This window comes from Papio anubis, chromosome 1 (genome assembly GCF_008728515.1).
Source record: "Papio anubis isolate 15944 chromosome 1, Panubis1.0, whole genome shotgun sequence".
Taxonomy (NCBI): domain Eukaryota; kingdom Metazoa; phylum Chordata; class Mammalia; order Primates; family Cercopithecidae; genus Papio; species Papio anubis.
In genome coordinates, this window is record NC_044976.1 from 21,248,593 (window position 1) to 21,266,225 (window position 17,633).

At 40.7% G+C, this 17,633-nt stretch overlaps 1 protein-coding gene across 2 annotated transcripts in view; it reads left to right on the forward strand.

The window, feature by feature from the left end:
• Positions 1-17,633, forward strand: part of KDM1A (lysine demethylase 1A) — a 65,431-nt gene that overhangs the window by 46,153 nt on the left and 1,645 nt on the right. Inside the window, exons 10-19 of one of the 2 annotated variants that reach the window (XM_003891299.4) lie at positions 1,456-1,467; positions 3,938-4,080; positions 4,460-4,550; positions 6,608-6,742; positions 7,496-7,569; positions 8,682-8,793; positions 12,903-13,035; positions 14,653-14,840; positions 15,213-15,327; positions 17,100-17,227. In XM_003891299.4, the coding sequence (XP_003891348.1) occupies positions 1,456-1,467; positions 3,938-4,080; positions 4,460-4,550; positions 6,608-6,742; positions 7,496-7,569; positions 8,682-8,793; positions 12,903-13,035; positions 14,653-14,840; positions 15,213-15,327; positions 17,100-17,227 (1,131 nt within the window). The remainder of the gene's footprint in view (positions 1-1,455; positions 1,468-3,937; positions 4,081-4,459; positions 4,551-6,607; positions 6,743-7,495; positions 7,570-8,681; positions 8,794-12,902; positions 13,036-14,652; positions 14,841-15,212; positions 15,328-17,099; positions 17,228-17,633) is intronic. The other variant, XM_003891298.4, reaches the window with a different exon arrangement.

Sequence of the window (17,633 nt, forward strand, 5' to 3'; positions counted from 1 at the left end):
CTTGTCAGAATGAAACCAGAGGTAGAACCTAAAGAGAGCTGTCCTTCTTCCTTTGAGATTACTTCTTGCAGGACCAGGGACCTTGTCCAGAAAGGTGTTTGGCTTTCCCACATTCTGCATGGGGTAGACACACAGGCTTCCCTTCCCCTGGACACATTTAGAGATAGTCCATATAATCTACTGGACCAAGACAATCAGGATTGAACCTATTTGGAACAATGAGACTCTTCAAATTCTCTTAGTCTTGAAGGAACTATTTACCTGGAGCCTTTCATAGAGAAATAAATGGTTTCAAAAAGTCAGTCAAAATCTGTTTAAAGTGATGTCCATTTTGTTTGCTTCTTAGATAGAAGGCTCTTACATTACTGGTCCTTTCCCCAAAAATGCTTTTTAGTTTGCTGTTACAAGTTCTCACTGTGTTGCAGTGTAGAAATCCACCTGCCTTCTAATGTGGTACTTAAAACCCTTTGTAATCATTCGTTGAGTTTCTTTCTCGGGATACAAGTTAAGGATCTAGATTAGAATAGTCAGGTAAGATTTAGATTATTGTGACCTATGTTTAGCGATTGCCAATATTTCAATTCCATTTTGTTGTTATTGTTCCATAATAATTTGTAGAACTAATAGAATCCAAGGATTCTCATAAAGGGGAAATAAATGACTTAAAGTATGGGTAGTTTGGGGTTGTCAGGGTAGTCATTTGTTAGTTCCTTTTATTGTCTGGGTATGTGAAATAGAATATTTCTAACTAGCTTGTTTTTAGAAATGATTCTGATTTAAAGGTATTAAAAACACATTTTGGTTTTCTCCCAGTCAGTATTGATTTCCTAAGGGACAAGTATTTTATGTATTATTTTCCAAATATTCTTTAATTTCCAAGTGAAATTTTAATGTTAGTGGGGAAAAAAAAGCCAGGTTTCAGAGCTATCCCTGGCTGCACTTGCAACATTCCTGTAATTGCTTAGGTGGAAAATGGATGGGGCCTGGTGGCTGACAATCTCACGTAATCTCATACAACTGAGCCTCGGGTTAGAATGGTGTACTGGAGATGCAGTCCTGTCATCTGGTGTCAGTCAAATGTGGCAGCAATCTTTTGGTTTGGTTTTTGTTTGTTTGATTTTGTTGTTGTTGTTGTTGTTACTGTTCTGTGTTTTTCCTTTCCTCTTTTGAGTTTTGCTTTATTCCTCACTGCTTTCTGACACTTCCCCCTCACTCCCCCGCCTTTTTTTAACTGCCTTTCTTTTGGCCATTTCTATGCCTTGACCTTCCCATTTAGTCTCCGTACTATCTGTTCCTTATTTCTCTGGTGGTTGCAGCTTCTGAGCTAACAGAATGCTTCTGTCATGCTATGTGTTTAAAGCCTTGATTTTATTGCTGTCATACAAAACTAAACTTGACGTGGCTGTTGGGCTGTTATTTACAGTTTATTTCTCTCTCTGCTGCACTGGTTAAAAGGACACTGTCAAGGTATTTTTTTCATAATTTTTCAAATCATTTTCCTCACTGTTTACAATAACCCATTAAAAGCTTGAAACCTAAATCTTTTCCTTTCAAAGATCCTCTCCATCATACATTCACACTGGTTTGTTGTTGTAGAGTTGCGCCTATATGTTGGGCTGGTGCCATTTGAGTTTTTGTCATTGAAAGCGCGTGTAAAACATTAGGTTTTTTGTGGGTGGTGTGGGTGGACTAAGGGGGAAAGTGTAATGAATCCAGTGGGCTGCTCAGCAAACAGAGGGAGGAAACAGAGGTCAAATTTGGTCCCTCTAACCTTGACAGTGTCCCTTTAAATATTTCTCTACCACACACCCTGGACCCCAGTTACTGAGCCTGAGTGCTGTGTACTTTTTCAGTATGAACTTCCCTATGTGATTGTCATCCTAGTTGCAAAGATTAAAGCTTGTCTGAAGCAGACCATCCAGTTGACACTGGAAGAGCTTTAATCTGTACCATTTGCACACTTGCGTATTGACACATTCTGCCCTATTGTAGAGGCATATGTGATCTAGTAGTCCCTCTTGCTGCTGTAGCATCCTCTTGCTAGGCATTTTAGAAGCAACACATAGAAATACCACTTTTATACTCCAAGAAAATCAGTCATACGCATTGCATCTGTGATGAATTAAGGTCTCATAACTACCTGGATTTCACATTGAAATGTAATTGTTTCCTTTTTGAAAGAAGAACCAAATTTAGATTTCCAGAACCGTCTTTTGTAGCATCATTGCAGGATTTGCACTGGAAGTAACACGTTTCTGAGCAAAATTTCGGCATTGTTTGAGTCGCTCTATATATGACCATCACATATCACATCAGTGAGGAAAAGTAGCTGAAAAAGTAAATGAAATTCCTGACCAAAGGGTCTGTCTCTTCCATCAGCTCTCATAGCTGTGTAATAAGAGCAAGCTCTTTTTTGACCATTGAGTTGAATGAGTAATAGGTCAGAGGTTTTTGATCCACCAGTCCTAGGTACCTTCCTGATATAAATGGCACCAAGCATCCAAAGCCTGATTCTCTGCCTCATTTAACACAAACCAGAATATTTTTAGAGATTTAGATTTTCTTTAGGCTAAGGGTAATTCTTTAATTATAAAGACACCCTCATCTCTCCCATGTATAGTCTTTTGGAACTTACTGCTTTGAATGTGATTTTGATTAAATCAGTTACGGCGTCTCTCATATTTACAGTTCAAAGGAGAGTTGCAGTCCTCTTTCTTTTTGGGAGCAGATTGCCCTTCTTGCCAGATTCTTTCTGCCACACATTGGCTTATCTCATAGAGTTACTTGTGTGATCAATGAAGGAGCAGAGGCCAGGGTTCAAAATCATCTGTTAAGTTGGGAAGTAGAAAAACTGTGGAGTTTCAAATGAGAGATAGAATATTATTGGGATGGTCTTGTCAACAGTCAGTTATCTCTGATTGTTAGAGGTCGCTCCTCCTGAGTCTTAGTGTTTACTAGAATTTACTTCCATGTTTTATTTTTGTGTTACCAATTTTAGGTTGACTGTGTAGTGAAATTCCGTGTTTTGAATCACATTTCCCAGCTGATACCAGCCCAGCTTATAACAAGCAATGCTTGCCTTAAACATATTTTTTCTTTCTCTCACTTCTGCCATGAATTCAACAATAGGATTGCATATACAGTTTACTTTGGGGCTGAATTAAGCAGTAGCAGAGGGGTGCTTGTGAACTAACTGATGTTATCGGTAGGCAGGCACACAGCATGGCTTAGGATCATGGTCTTCCAGCTTGATGATCTGCTTTGCATTCTGTTTGCTTCATCCACATCAATGAGGAGCCAGACCTTCTGGTCCTTCATTTACTCATAGACTCCCTTAAGAGCTTTGTACATTCAATTCTGAACTTACTGGTGCCATAAAATGTTATTACTGTGCAAAAGAACAAAAGTGCTAGTATGTTCTTATTAGTAGCCATGAATTTCATTTCTCTTTTCCCTCCTCCCACCTGAGATTCATCTTTGAGGGGAAGCAGATACCTTGGGCTTCTTATTTTCCCATCCTGCCCTTATTCTTGGAAGGTCCTCAGATTTGTTGACATAGTTTTTGTTCTCTGGGACTTTTCTAGTGTGTTGTTTGCATGTTAGCCAGCTCAACTTAATGCATGTCAGCTCAGTGCCACTTGTGCTCCATGTGACTTCAGTTAGCACCAGTGTGAATCTTGTGGCTGTTAATAGAGGTAGAGTCCCAGCTCTGAGGGCAGAAGTGGGAGAAGAGGAAATCGTCAGGGCCCAAACATTTCATATCTCATTTAAATGGATTTGACCACTTCATAGAAAAGAAAATTTGAATCATTGTGCTCAAAGGTTTCCCCTTTGAGATACATATTTTGACCTTTATAAACTATAGAGCATTTGTGTTTTCATGGATGGATATGTTTAGTTTTATAAGGACCAACTCTGCTATACTTCGGATTTTCAGGTTCCTAAAGAGAAAGATGAAATGGTAGAGCAAGAGTTTAACCGGTTGCTAGAAGCTACATCTTACCTTAGTCATCAACTAGACTTCAATGTCCTCAATAATAAGCCTGTGTCCCTTGGCCAGGCATTGGAAGTTGTCATTCAGTAAGTACTTTGATAGTGCTTATTGTATAGTGAGTTCCATGTGTAAAGATTTGCCATTTATGTTTTAAGTTTTTCTGCAAGTCTTATTTGAGCTAGTTTTTACTTAATTTCATGTGAAACCATTGAATCCAAAATTAAAAATTATTTAAAATTATTATATGATCTCTTAAGGTCCCTTTCACTTCTAAAATTCATTGCTTTTATGGTATTATACTGTATTTAACATAGCCTAGGAAATAATTTCCCACTAGCCAACTTTCTTGTTCCTAAGTATTAGAAGTTTCAGTGGGCCTTGATGCCCTTAAATGTTTTTGATGGGCACCTGTCTTATTTTGCAAAGTTGGCTTTGAGACCGGATTATACATATTGTCTCTCTTAGGTTACAAGAGAAGCATGTCAAAGATGAGCAGATTGAACATTGGAAGAAGATAGTGAAAACTCAGGAAGAATTGAAAGAACTTCTTAACAAGGTGAAATTCTATATTTTCTTTATACCTGAAGAAGCTTTATTAGGAAAAAATGTCTTTAGAAATTTTAAAAGCATTTCTGAGACTTTTTTCTCCATGGAAGAGAAAGTCTGCACAGCTGGGACTCATTCTTAAGAAAATAATGACTAACAAAAGAGACTGTTTTATCTGTCAGTGTTTCGGTGTGGCATTATTGATAAATGTTGCCAGAGGAAATAGATCTTTCCTCTTTTTCTGGTTCCCTTTAGCTCAGGGTTGTCCAATCTTTTGGCCTCCCTCAGTCACATTGGAAGAAGAATTGTCTTGGGCCACACATAAAATGCACTAACACTAATGACAGCTGATAAGCTTTAAAAAAAAGAAAAGAAAAGAAAATTCAGTGTTTTGAGAAAGTTTATGAATTTGTGTTGGGCTGCATTCAAAGCTGTCCTGGGCCACGAGTTGGACAAGCTTGGTTTAGCCATTCTAAAGCTATCCCAGTGCCCTCGGCTGAATTCTAGGACTAGCAGGAGATTAGCTGTACTGGAGCCAAGTTTCCATTGGTGAAGACCAACAAATCAGCAGCCAGTTCATTGGCATAATTACTTCTCTTGAGTTGCCACCACCCCCACCTCTGTTCCCCAGGGCTGAACTCTTAGGGCTCTTCTCTGCCACCACCTTCCAGCGCCCCAGGCTCCAGAGCATTAAAGTCCAACCATTTATTTCTCCTTACCCTGCCAGCTGCAAAGGTCACATGAGCTTAGGGAGAAAATAGCCCCTGGAGGGGGCCTTTATAGTGCATACTCTGGGTGTGCCTGTGACTGGACTCTTGCCTCACTCTCACTGTGCCTCATTTCTTCATCCGGTCTGATGAAGAGGTCTCCAGCTCACAGTCTTCATGGATTGTGGTAAGGATGAAAAGAGAAGAGTGACTTAAGAACTGCCAAGTGGCAGGATACCTATAGGGTGCCCAGTCTCAGGCTTTGTCACTCTTGGCCTGTGTAGTATCATCAGAAACCTGAAAAAAGCTAACATTAAGAATGGTTCCTTAAGATTCTTTGGCCAGGCACAGTGGCTCACGCCTATAATCCCAACACTTTGAGAGGCTGAGGCAGGTGGATCACTTGAGGTCAGGAGCTCGAGACCAGCCTGGCCAAATGGTGAAACCCCTTCTCTACCAAAATACAAAAAATTAGCTGGGCATGGTAGCACACACCTGTAATCCCAGTTACTCGGGAGGCTGAGGCATGAGAATCATTTGATCCGTGGAGGCAGAGGTTGCAGTGAGCTGAGATTGTGCCACTGCACTCCAGCCTGGGTGATAGAACAAGACTCCATCTCTTAGAAAAAAAAAAAAAGTTATTTGACCTTTTACATATTTAAAAAACACATTATAGGACCAGGCGCAGTGGCTCACGCCTGTAATCCCAGCACTTTGGGAGGCTGAGGCAGGCAGATCACAAGGTCAGGAGATTGAGACCATTCTGGCTAACATGGTGAAACCCCATCTCCACTAAAAATACAAAAAATTAGATGGGCGTGGTGGCGGGCGCCTGTAGTCCCAGCTATTCGGGAGGCTGAGGCAGGAGAATGGCATGAACCCGGGAGGTGGAGCTTGCAATGAGCCGAGATTGTGCCACTGCACTCCAGCCTGGGCAACAGAGCGAGACTCCGTCTCAAAAAAAAAAAAAACACATTATGACAATTTGTTTCAGAAAATCAGTTCAAGTTACAATAGCGATATTTTCTTTTTTGTGGGTATTAAATTTATTTCAATACTGGGTTTTTTGTTTATTTAAATTAATGGGACACTCCTCATCCTTCTCATTCATTTTAGAAGGCAGCACTGATCTTAGCAGGTAGAGTTGTGGTACCTTTATGTCAAGCCCTATAAGATTTCTTTCCTGTTTCCCAGATGGAATGATGTAGGTTAGAACAAGTATTTAAGAATTCTAAGGACCTTGCACTGTAGCCCTGTTTTTTTGTGATAGCAGTTTTGAGGAGCCAAAAAAGGGTACATGTGATACAGACATAAACTACATTACTATCTGGAGTGGTAAATTTGTGCTTTTCCTTCTTAGATGGTAAATTTGAAAGAGAAAATTAAAGAACTCCATCAGCAATACAAAGAAGCATCTGAAGTAAAGCCGCCCAGAGATATCACTGCTGAGTTCTTAGTGAAAAGCAAACACAGGGATCTGACCGCCCTATGCAAGGTGTGGTATACATACAGGCTTAACTGGTTTTACTTGGAATCCTAAGAAATAGCACAGGGGAATTTTGGAAAAGAGAGCTACTAGCCAATCACAAGTGCCTTCAGTGCAATGAAGACGATTTGGTACATAGTGAGCCATGGGGATTTAATGGGTTAGTTTGGTTTAAGACCTGCTTGTCCTGCAGAATTCTTATCCTGTCTTAATAATCTCATCATTTTATCTTAAATCTCAGTTTAGCCGTAACAGTTTAGAGTAAGAGTATTAAACATGGACTTCAGAGTCATTTGGGGTCAAACTGTCAAATCCCTAACTTGGAGTCTCGAGCCATGTGACCTTGGACTCCTTAATTGCCTCATCTGTAACATGGTCTTAACACCTACCTTGTAGGGTAATTGTGAAGCTTAAATACAATTATGTATAAAATGCTTACCCAGTGCCAGGGACATGGCATGCTTATGAAATGGTACTTGCTATGATTTTTCATCCCCACTTTGTAGCACACTAATATATTTCTTCTATTATTTTCTCCTGTGTGCGCCCTGCCTCCCCCTAATATTCCAGGCCCCCAATTGTAACTTGTCTCCAAAAACAAAAATCTCTGAGCTCTATCTAACCCCAGCCTAAAATTGAGCCACACTTCCTATACGTGATCCGAAGAGGAAATATGATCCAGACCTTATACTTTGTGGTGTAAAGAAACTAGGTAGATATCTGACCCTTCAGGATAACTCAGATTCACTTAATTTTTATCAGGAGTATGATGAATTAGCCGAAACACAAGGAAAGCTAGAAGAAAAACTTCAAGAATTGGAAGCGAATCCCCCAAGGTAAGGAAAACAAACACAAAAGTTCAGAGGGATAGCTTTTACTGTTCTTTCAGTTTGATTTAGAAGGAAAATTGTAAATCATAGTGAGCCTTTATTTATGTTCAGTGAGTGGTTTAAATTGTTAAATAAATTAATATGTGACTACTTGTGAGGTTTCTAAATCCCCTGCTTCTATATTTTAATGTGTCCTAGATACCTAAACAGATTGTTTCTAAAGAGAGAGCCTTTCTCCATAAGATCTGATATTTGGATAAAGATGCAATAGATGGAAATTATCTTTTTTGAGGGGGTAGAAGGTGCTGTTGCTTTATACTTCCATAATTTTGGGAACTAGGTGGGTATTATACTTTATTTCCACTGGGTTTTTGACAGTGAATGCTGGTGAAATGTTTTCACTTGCATCCAGCCTCCACGTAAATCTGTTTTGTTCTGTATTCAAGGATGCTGCCCATCCTTTCTTTTTTTGAGATGGAGTCTCGCTCTTGTCGCCCAGGCTGGAGTGCAGTGATGTGATCTCGGCTCACTGCAACCTTCACCTCCTGGGTTCAAGCGATTCTCTTGCCTCAGCCTCCTGAGTAGCTGGGATTACAGGTGCCGCCATCATGCCCGGCTAATTTTTGTATTTTTAGATGGCGTTTCACCTGTTGGCCAGGCTGGTCTCAAACTCCTGACCTTAGGTGATCCACCTGCCTCGACCTCCCAAAGTGCTGGGATTACAGGCATGTGCCACCGCGTCCAGCCTGCCCATCCTTTCTATAGAGTCTATGCTGCGTGTAAAATATAAGACTTTTTTTTTTTTTTTTTTTTTTTTTTTACAACTAATAAGCTTTTATGATATAAGGTAATTTCATATGAAGAATTCTTTTTTTTTTTTCCCCAGACAAATGAGGCCTACAGGTAATTTGCTTTGCGTAGTGAGCTTGGCACTGCTCTAGACATCAGAGATAAAGAGGTTAATAAGACGGATAAGATGCTACTTTTTGATTTGTAATTTCTTCATATAAGGCACAGCCCTGGCTTAGATTCCGCCACAGTTATTGAGATCACCTACATCACACTGAGAGAACTAGTGATATCTTTTAATAATCCTGTACTCCTTTGTTCTTTTGCAGTGATGTATATCTCTCATCAAGAGACAGACAAATACTTGATTGGCATTTTGCAAATCTCGAATTTGCTAATGCCACACCTCTCTCAACTCTCTCCCTTAAGCACTGGGATCAGGTAAGTTTCCCTTATTTTTTTTGTTGCACATGTCTTTGAGAGAGATTGTAAGAGAAACAGTTAATTTTGTATGTGTGTTTTTAAACAGCTTTAGTAAGAGACATCATTTAAATACAGTGAAATTCACCTATTTTAAGTGAACAGTTTATTGATTTGCCAGATTTCAGTCATAAGCCCCCACACAATCAGGATATAGAACATTCCCATCATCCTGAAATGTTTTCTCCTGCTCCTTTGTAGTTAATCCCCTGTGCTCTGGCTCCTGGCCCTGGACAACCACTGATTTGCTTTATCCCTGTAATTTTGTTTATTCTACAGTTTCATATGAAGTGAATCATAAAGTACATAGCTTTTTGTGTGTGATGTATTTCACTTAGTATAGTTTTTGAGATGTGCATGAAGTTTTTGAGATTCATCTTTTTTGCCTGTATCAGTTGTTTGCCTTTTTATTATTTAGTAGAATTCCATTGTGTGGATGCACCCCAGGTCGCTTATCCTTTCACTGGCGCCTGAATGGGCTTTTGGGTTGTTTCCCTGTTTTGACTTCTAATGAACGAAGCTGCTTAACAATGTTCATGTCTTTCTCTTGAGTAACTATGAATGGAATTGCTGGGTACTATGGAAAGTGGATTTTTAACTTTATAAATCAACTTCCAAAATATTTTCGAAATTGCCTTCCTACCAGCAGTGTATGAAAATTCCATTTTCTCCAAATCCTCACCAATCTTAGTAATGCCAGTTTTAAAAATGTCAGCCATTCTAATAGGTATAGTAGTACTTACATTTCTCTGATGACTAGTGATGGAGAGCATCTCTTCCTGAGCTTATGAGCCATTCATGTGTCATCTTTGAGTAAATGTCTGCTCAGATCTTTTGCCTATTAAAAAAGTCTGATCGTCTGCTTGTTGATGAGTTTGAAGTTTATTATGTTCTTTAAATTCTAGGCAGAAGTCCTTTGTCAGATTTATGTTTTGCAAGTATTTATTTCCTTCTCTTTTTTTTTTTGAGACGGAGCCTCACTCTGTTGCCCGGACTGGAGTGCAGTGGCCGGATCTCAGCTCACTGCAAGCTCCGTCTCCCGGGTTTATGCCATTCTCCTGCCTCAGCCTTCCGAGTAGCTGGGACTACAGGCGCCCGCCACCTCGCCCGGCTAGCTTTTTGTATTTTTTAGTAGAGACGGGGTTTCACCGTGTTAGCTAGGATGGTCTCGATCTCCTGACCTCGTGATCCGCCCGTCTCGGCCTCCCAAAGTGCTGGGATTACAGGCTTCAGCCACCGCGCCCGGCCCTATTTCCTTCTCATCTGTGGCTTGTCTTTAATTTTGTAAATCTGTCTCAGAGTAAAAGTTGTTTTTGTTTTTTTTTTTGAGACAAGGTCTTGCTTTGTTGCCCAGGCTGGAGTGGTGTGATCATGGCTCCCTTGCAGCCTTGACCTCCTGGGCTAAAGTAATCTTCCAGTCTTGGACTCCCATTCCTATTTATAAACTTTTTCTTTTAAACTATGTTCTTTTTGTATCCTGAAAAAATCTTTGTCTTACCTGAGGTACAAAGATTTTATCCTGTGTTCTCTTGCAGAAATTGTATGGGTTTAGCTCTTATGTTTAGGTCTATACTCCACTTTGAGTTAATTTTTGTGTATAAGGAAAAGTAAGTGAAGGGTTCATGTTTTTCCATATAGTTATGTAATTATTATTCCAGCACCATCCTTTTCTTCATTTCTCTTGGCGCCTTTGTTGAAAATTAATTGGCATGTAAGCATGAGTATTTAAGGTTGTCTTTTCTGTTAATTTATATGTCTATCCATATGCCACTATCATACTGTCTTGTAAGTTCTCCAACTTTGTTCATTTTTTATTGTTTTGGCTATTTTAAGGTACGTATTTTCATAACAGTTCAACTTGTCAATTTCTACAAAAATCACTTTCTGGGATTTTGATGAGGAGTGCATTAAATTTCTAGATCAATTTAGGGTGAATTGCCATCTTAACAATATTGAGTATTCTTATCCTTAAATACAGTCTACTTCTCCAAAAATGGTTTTCTTTCATTTACATCAGTGATGTTTTATAGTTCTCAGTGGGCAGGGCTATACCATCTTTTCTTAAATTTCAGTGTGATTTATTCTTCAAGTGAGAAATCACAGGGCTTCTTGAACCAATCTCTAAATCTGAGACTTTGACCAGACTAAAGCAGTATAGGCTGGGTATGGTGGCTCACACCTTTTTAAACCCAACACTTTGGGAGGCCAAGGCGGGTGGATCAATTGAGGTCAGGAGTTCAAGACCAGCCTGGCCCTGTCTCTACTAAAAATACAAAAATTAGCCAGGCGTGGTGGCAGTCACCTGTAATCCCAGCTACTTGGGAGGCTGAGGCATGAGAATTGCTTGAACCCAGGAGGTAGAGGCTGCAGTAAGTGGAGATCACGCCATTGCACTCCAGCCTGGGCGACAGAGCAAGACTCCATCTCAAAAAAAAAAAAGGAAAAAACCAGTATGGAAGTAAATTATTAAATTTTTACTTATATATTTTAATTTACATTGTACATTTTCCTAGTAAAAATTATTTTGACAGGCCGGGCGTGGTGGCTCGTGCCTGTAATCCCAGCACTTTGGGAGGCCAAGGCGGGCGGATCACCTGAGTTCGAGACCAGCCTGGCCAACATGGTGAAACCCCATCTCTACTAAAAATACAAAATTAGCCTGGCGTGGTGGCACATGCCTGTAGTCCCAGCTACTTGGGAGACTGAGGCAGGAGAATTGCTTGAACCCGGAAGACGGAGGTTGCAGTGAGCCAAGATCGTGCCATTGCACTCCAGCCTGAGCAACAAGAGAAAAACTCTGTCTCGAAAAAAAAAAAAAATTATTTTGACTTCTTAATCTTTATAAATAATCTGATATTTTTAGTGTTTGAAGAGTTGAACTTGTTAAAGTCTTGCAGAACTACCGTTCCTTTATGATTTTTCATGTAAATACTAAATTAGGCCCTTCTATTCATTGATTTATCATTTGATGTTTCAATATTGTGTCTATTTGTAATAGTATAAAATTTTAAATGAGTGATTTCAACTAGAGTGTTGCTGCCAGCCCAGCATTTTGATCTAATTTCCCCAAGAATTTCATGAAATTAGAAATCCTTACTAGCTTACAAAAAAAAGTGTTATACAGAAAAATTTTCAGTAAATTCAGAGAAGTAAGATCATTTTGGGGATCTTTAAACCAGGTCAAATCCTGACTTTTTTTTTACTGTGTGGACTGTCTTGGGCCACTCTTTATGATCCTAGATTACCTACGTCTAGTTTGACTGACTTGGTTTTGGAAATCTTCCTCAACTTAAAACCTGTAAATTTAAAGCATAAAAACGGATTTTGCTCTCAGGTAAAAGAAAATGTAATCAGGACTGTGACCCTGATATCCTTCAAGTCTGTAATGTATTCAAAAGCCAGATAAATACACGTGATGTTTAATCATCTGGATTTCCTAGATTATCATTCCCCCTACCACCTCCCTACCCTCACCACCATAGAAGATCCGGACTTAGTGGTATTGGACTGGGATGATAAAAACTATCCAGGGAAGGCCAAGCGTGGTGGCTCATGCCTGTAATCCCAGCACTTTAGGAGGCTGAGGTGGGTGGGTCAGGAGTTTGAGACCAGCCTAGCCAACATGGTGAAATCCTGTCTTTACTAAAAATACAAAAACTAGCTGGGTGTGGTGGCGCATGCCTGTAATCCCAGCAACTACTTGGGAAGCTGCGGCAAGAGAATCACTTGAACCCAGGAGTCTGAGGTTGCAGTGAGCCGAGATCATGCCACTGCACTCTAGCCTGGATGGCAAAGCAAGACTCTGTATCGGGGGGGGGGAAAAAAAATCCAGGGAAGAAAGAAACTTCCCTAATCTCACTGCCCAAAGATTTAGGGACGTTTTGGTGTTTTCTCTTCTTTCTTCAGTTTCCTTTGATAACTGTAACTAAATACTGAGTGATTTGTTCTTTAGTTTGCCTTAAAATATTGACTGTTTCCAGAAGCTTGTGTTTTCATTGTTGTACAGAACTAGGTGCAAATGACCCAGATTAAGAAAAGGTTGGAAATATGTTCTTTTCTCTCCTCTTTAGGATGATGACTTTGAGTTCACTGGCAGCCACCTGACAGTAAGGAATGGCTACTCATGTGTGCCTGTGGCTTTAGCAGAAGGCCTAGACATTAAACTGAATACAGCAGTGCGACAGGTTCGCTATACGGCTTCAGGTATGTCACTGCTTTACAAAAGGTAAGAGAGAACTCTCCTGAAACAGGACTGATCTTTTGTTAGGTATGAACTATCAGGTACATTTCCTGATAGAGTGTTTAAACTATGACACCATAGGTAAAAACTGGCATTTACAGACAATTGAGCCTATAGAGTCTTTGGTTCTAACCTTATCATTTTATAAACTGGGAAACTGAAGCAAGTTTTAGAGTTTCCAATTTGAGCTAGTTGGATATTACTGGTTGAGCATCCCTAATCTGAAAATCTGAAATCTGCAATGCCCCAGTGAGCATTTCCTTTGAGCACTATGTCAGTGCTCAAGAAGTTTTCCATTTTGGTGAGCCAGTGAGTTTGGATCTAATTTTGTTACGTATATTCATAAATACCAGAATTTTGGCACCTGGGCTCCAGTAGGACCCACCCCTTTTATTTCACCATCTGCATTTTGTTCTTTGGATTCATTTTGGCCTTTTCTATTCAGCTGGGCTAATTCACTTACGTTTGGTTCCTAGTTCTGGAGCAGTCCTGCTAATAAGTTGACTTCTTCAGAGAGAGTTTCCCTGTGCTTGCTATGGGGATAGGCTCAATACTCATTATTATTGCTGGTTTCAGACTACATTTAATGTAAAGTGCAGGCAACTGTTGCATTTTGAACTCCTCAAGATAGTCATCTCCCACTCCGAGAACCCATGTGTGACTGTGTAGGCATGAGAAATGGAGACATAGCCATCAATCTTACCCCGCGCTGCCCATTTCCTTAGAGTTACTGAGATCACCACAGATGTTTTGGTTGTTTCTAACAATCAGTGAAACAGTTTTCCATTTAATTTTCCCATCAGAGGCAGCTTCTAGTTGACAGTGCTGAGAAGATCTGCAGCCTTGAGCCTTTTGCAGGCAGACGGAGAACAGTGAGAATAGATGTTGTGCCGTTTTCTCTAGTTCTGCAGCCACAGAAAATGAGCATGTACTGAGCTTTCATATTTGAGATACATATATTATATCTCAAAGTATATATAGTATATAAACAGACATTCATTAAAAAATAAATGAGGAAAATGATGTTAACATAATTTCAGTACCCTCTCTGAGGTCAGCTTTGAGCTCATTCATACTCTGACAAGCTGAGGATGACTCTACATTCTCAAGCATAGCACGCTCCGCAGTGTTAGGCTGCATCCCCCAGATCTGCATCACAGCCTTCTTGTAGCATTCTTCTGTTGGTTGATAGTGAGCAACTAACCACAGTCAGAAGACATTGGTTCTGTTGGGATGAGCATTTTACTCTTTATTTTTGGTCTAAATGTACTTAACTTGAGTAAATGGTAAGGTCCTTTCATTAGTCTAGATCACCAGTGTATCGGGAGGGTAGTGTGGGGATGACAATCAAGGATTCTGAAGTTGACTACGAGGGTTTGAATCCTGGCACTTATTACCTGTGTGGCCTTAGATGTGTTATTTCACCTCTACCTCAGTTTTCTTATGTGAAACATGAAGGTAATGAAAATAGAAAAATGAGAATTGAAAGATGGATGTCCATCTGTTGTACACTAAACGTTCAGTGTCCTTATCAGTGCCATATTCATCACCACTAGTCTTCTCCCACCCAACCTCTGCAGGATGTGAAGTGATAGCTGTGAATACCCGCTCCACGAGTCAAACCTTTATTTATAAATGCGATGCAGTTCTCTGTACCCTTCCCCTGGGTGTGCTGAAGCAGCAGCCACCAGCTGTTCAGTTTGTGCCACCTCTCCCTGAGTGGAAAACATCTGCAGTCCAAAGGATGGGATTTGGCAACCTTAACAAGGTAGCTTGCCTTAGACACTTCCGTCTACAGATCTAATGTACAAATAGCAGTCTTAGTCATTTACTTGGTGAGGAGGGGCCTTGCGTTTTTGGGCATTTGGCTATGCTCTCAATTGTGACATCAGGGCTGAGGCATGTCAGTTGATTCTCTTCAGTGTCTAAGTCTATCATCAAGTGTCTGTTCATACGGACTTACTCTTATGGGGTCATTTCACAAACTCAAACCTATAAAAAAAAGATCGTAAATGTCATCCTAAATAATAAGAATTTCTGGGCTTATTTTGAAAGCAGATTAGAAGAGGCTTCAAGGAAGTCTGTTGAAGCCAGTATTATCCGGCCCGTCACTAGCTCATGTGCTTCTTTCTTACGGTAGGTGGTGTTGTGTTTTGACCGGGTGTTCTGGGATCCAAGTGTCAATTTGTTCGGGCATGTTGGCAGCACGACTGCCAGCAGGGGTGAGCTCTTCCTCTTCTGGAACCTCTATAAAGGTAAATGCCTTCTAATTTTAATCTTTTCCATATCCTTACAGGAATATAGAATTTGAAATATTTGGGATTTTCTCAATATATATGCCTTAATTTCTCTATTAACAAACAATTCCTGAAATATCTTCTAGGTACTGGGGTGTAAAAATACCTGCCTTCGAGGAGCTCCCAACTTAGGATACAGTAAGCGGGGAAGCAGCCTTAGAACAGGGCAGTAGGTGGCATGACGGGCTGAACGCCCAGGTTACTGGAGGTCCACTCAGACTGGAGGGACAGGCCCAGGGAGGCTTCCTACCAGGGGAAGCTTGTGTTCCTCATTCTCAGACTGACTTGCGCCCATTCTTTGCTTGCTTCCCTTACAATGTATTTAAGAAATTCCTACCTCCTGTTCAGTTATTTTCTTCTGTAATTGGACTTAACTCTATGTAGACTTAAAGTATATTTGTACACCACCTCATTCCCAGAAAAGGCTGTAAAAAGAAGACATTGGCCTTGTCACTGCAGACACATCAGCTAACTGGCTTGCCCCCCATCCCCAGTTCTTTCCATTACTCCTCATTGCCCAGTGGTGAATGGTCTTTCACACCCCAGCGCCTCTAACTTCACAGAGGGGGAACTTGGCTCCCTGAGCACATTGCTTTCTGACAGCAGCAGCGTGTCTTTTCCCCATCCAGGCTGTCAAGTCCTGTCAGTGCCAGCCTTATAATGTCTTGCAAACCTATTTACTTTTTTCTATTGCCTACCTCCCAGTCCAAGCCATTCTTACCTATTGCCTGGACGGTTACCAATAGCTACTACTGCTATTCCTGCTTCTTTTAGCAACTTCCTACTGCTGAAAGAAAATGTTCAAACTCCTTATCTTGGCCCATGCTAAGGTTCTTCATTATCTAACTCATCTCTACTTCCTTGTCCATCCCCAGGTTCCAGGCACATTTGGCTGTTCTCACATCCTGGAAGACACCATGCTGTTTTCTGCTTCAGAGCCTCTACATGTACTGTGGTCTAGGCCTGGGGGGCTGCTTCTCCCCCCACCCCCTCGACCCCACTTCCTTCACAGCCTGTCTTATTCAGCATTCAGGTTTTGACATAAACGTCAGTATTTCAAAGACTTCCAGGACACACACATCTCCACTGCACCAAATGTAAATTAAATTTACCCCCGTATGCTTTTCCCTATAGCCTACTTTTTCTTCATAGCTTTTATCACAGTTAATAATTATCTGTGTAATTTTGCACCTGTTGCTCTATTGGAGTATATAGTTTATAGCTTTTTTTATCCCCCTCTTCTAGTAGTGTGCCTACCACCTATGTCTGTTGCATAACTATTCACCAGATGGGTGACTGAAGACAGTCCTGGGCTTGGAGGGGCCTGGGATGGCTGAAAGGGATGTAGCCATTGTCATGGAGCTATCTAAGGTAGTCAAGGTTAAGAATTCTGTGCCAAAGTAAAGGGATGCTTAATAATTCCCTTTTATTAGCAAGATCTGAAATTGTATCTTTGGAACTCTGCTGTATTTTGTCAAGTTAGAAGCAGTGAGGTGCCTGTGAATCTTACTTCACTCTCTAGTCTGCCAGCTCCTAGTGGCTGGTTTCTGGCGACAATAGTTCCATAGGCTGTTTCGGAAACATAATTTGTCTCTTTGCATTTCAGTGGTGCTGCTGTATGTGTCTTGTCTTCAGATTTCAGAGCACCAGGAATAAGGTGGGGCCTGATAAGGACGTTTTTGAGGAAAGTCTGTAGGAAAACCCTAGAATTATCCTTTCTGTTTCCCCAGCTCCAATACTGTTGGCACTAGTGGCAGGAGAAGCTGCTGGTATCATGGAAAACATAAGTGACGATGTGATTGTTGGCCGATGCCTGGCCATTCTCAAAGGGATTTTTGGTAGCAGTGCAGTACCCCAGGTAAGTAGATAGGTGAGGTAAGCAGGGATCTAGGCTTCAAACTCAACCAAGGTTTAATGTATTTGCAGCATGTTCTTGGTCAGGACAGTTTAAGCTAGAATTGAGGTGTGTGCCTTTACATGAATATTAATGTTTGGAGTTCATGGCCTAAGCATGGGGTTCAGAAAAGCCCCCCAGAACAAGAGCTGGGGAATCTGAAGGCTGTTAGCTACATTTCTCCTCTGGCTTTAGAGTCACACCATACCCGACATTTTAGACAAAATGGCCAAACTCCAGTGAGTATCTCTGGGAAGTTTTCAGAGAACCTTTTGGTACTTTTTCCTGTTCTTTGAAATACTTTAACCCCTTAGGATTCCTTTGAAGGGAAGCATATTGTGAATTTATAAAAGAGAATAAAGGCCGAACC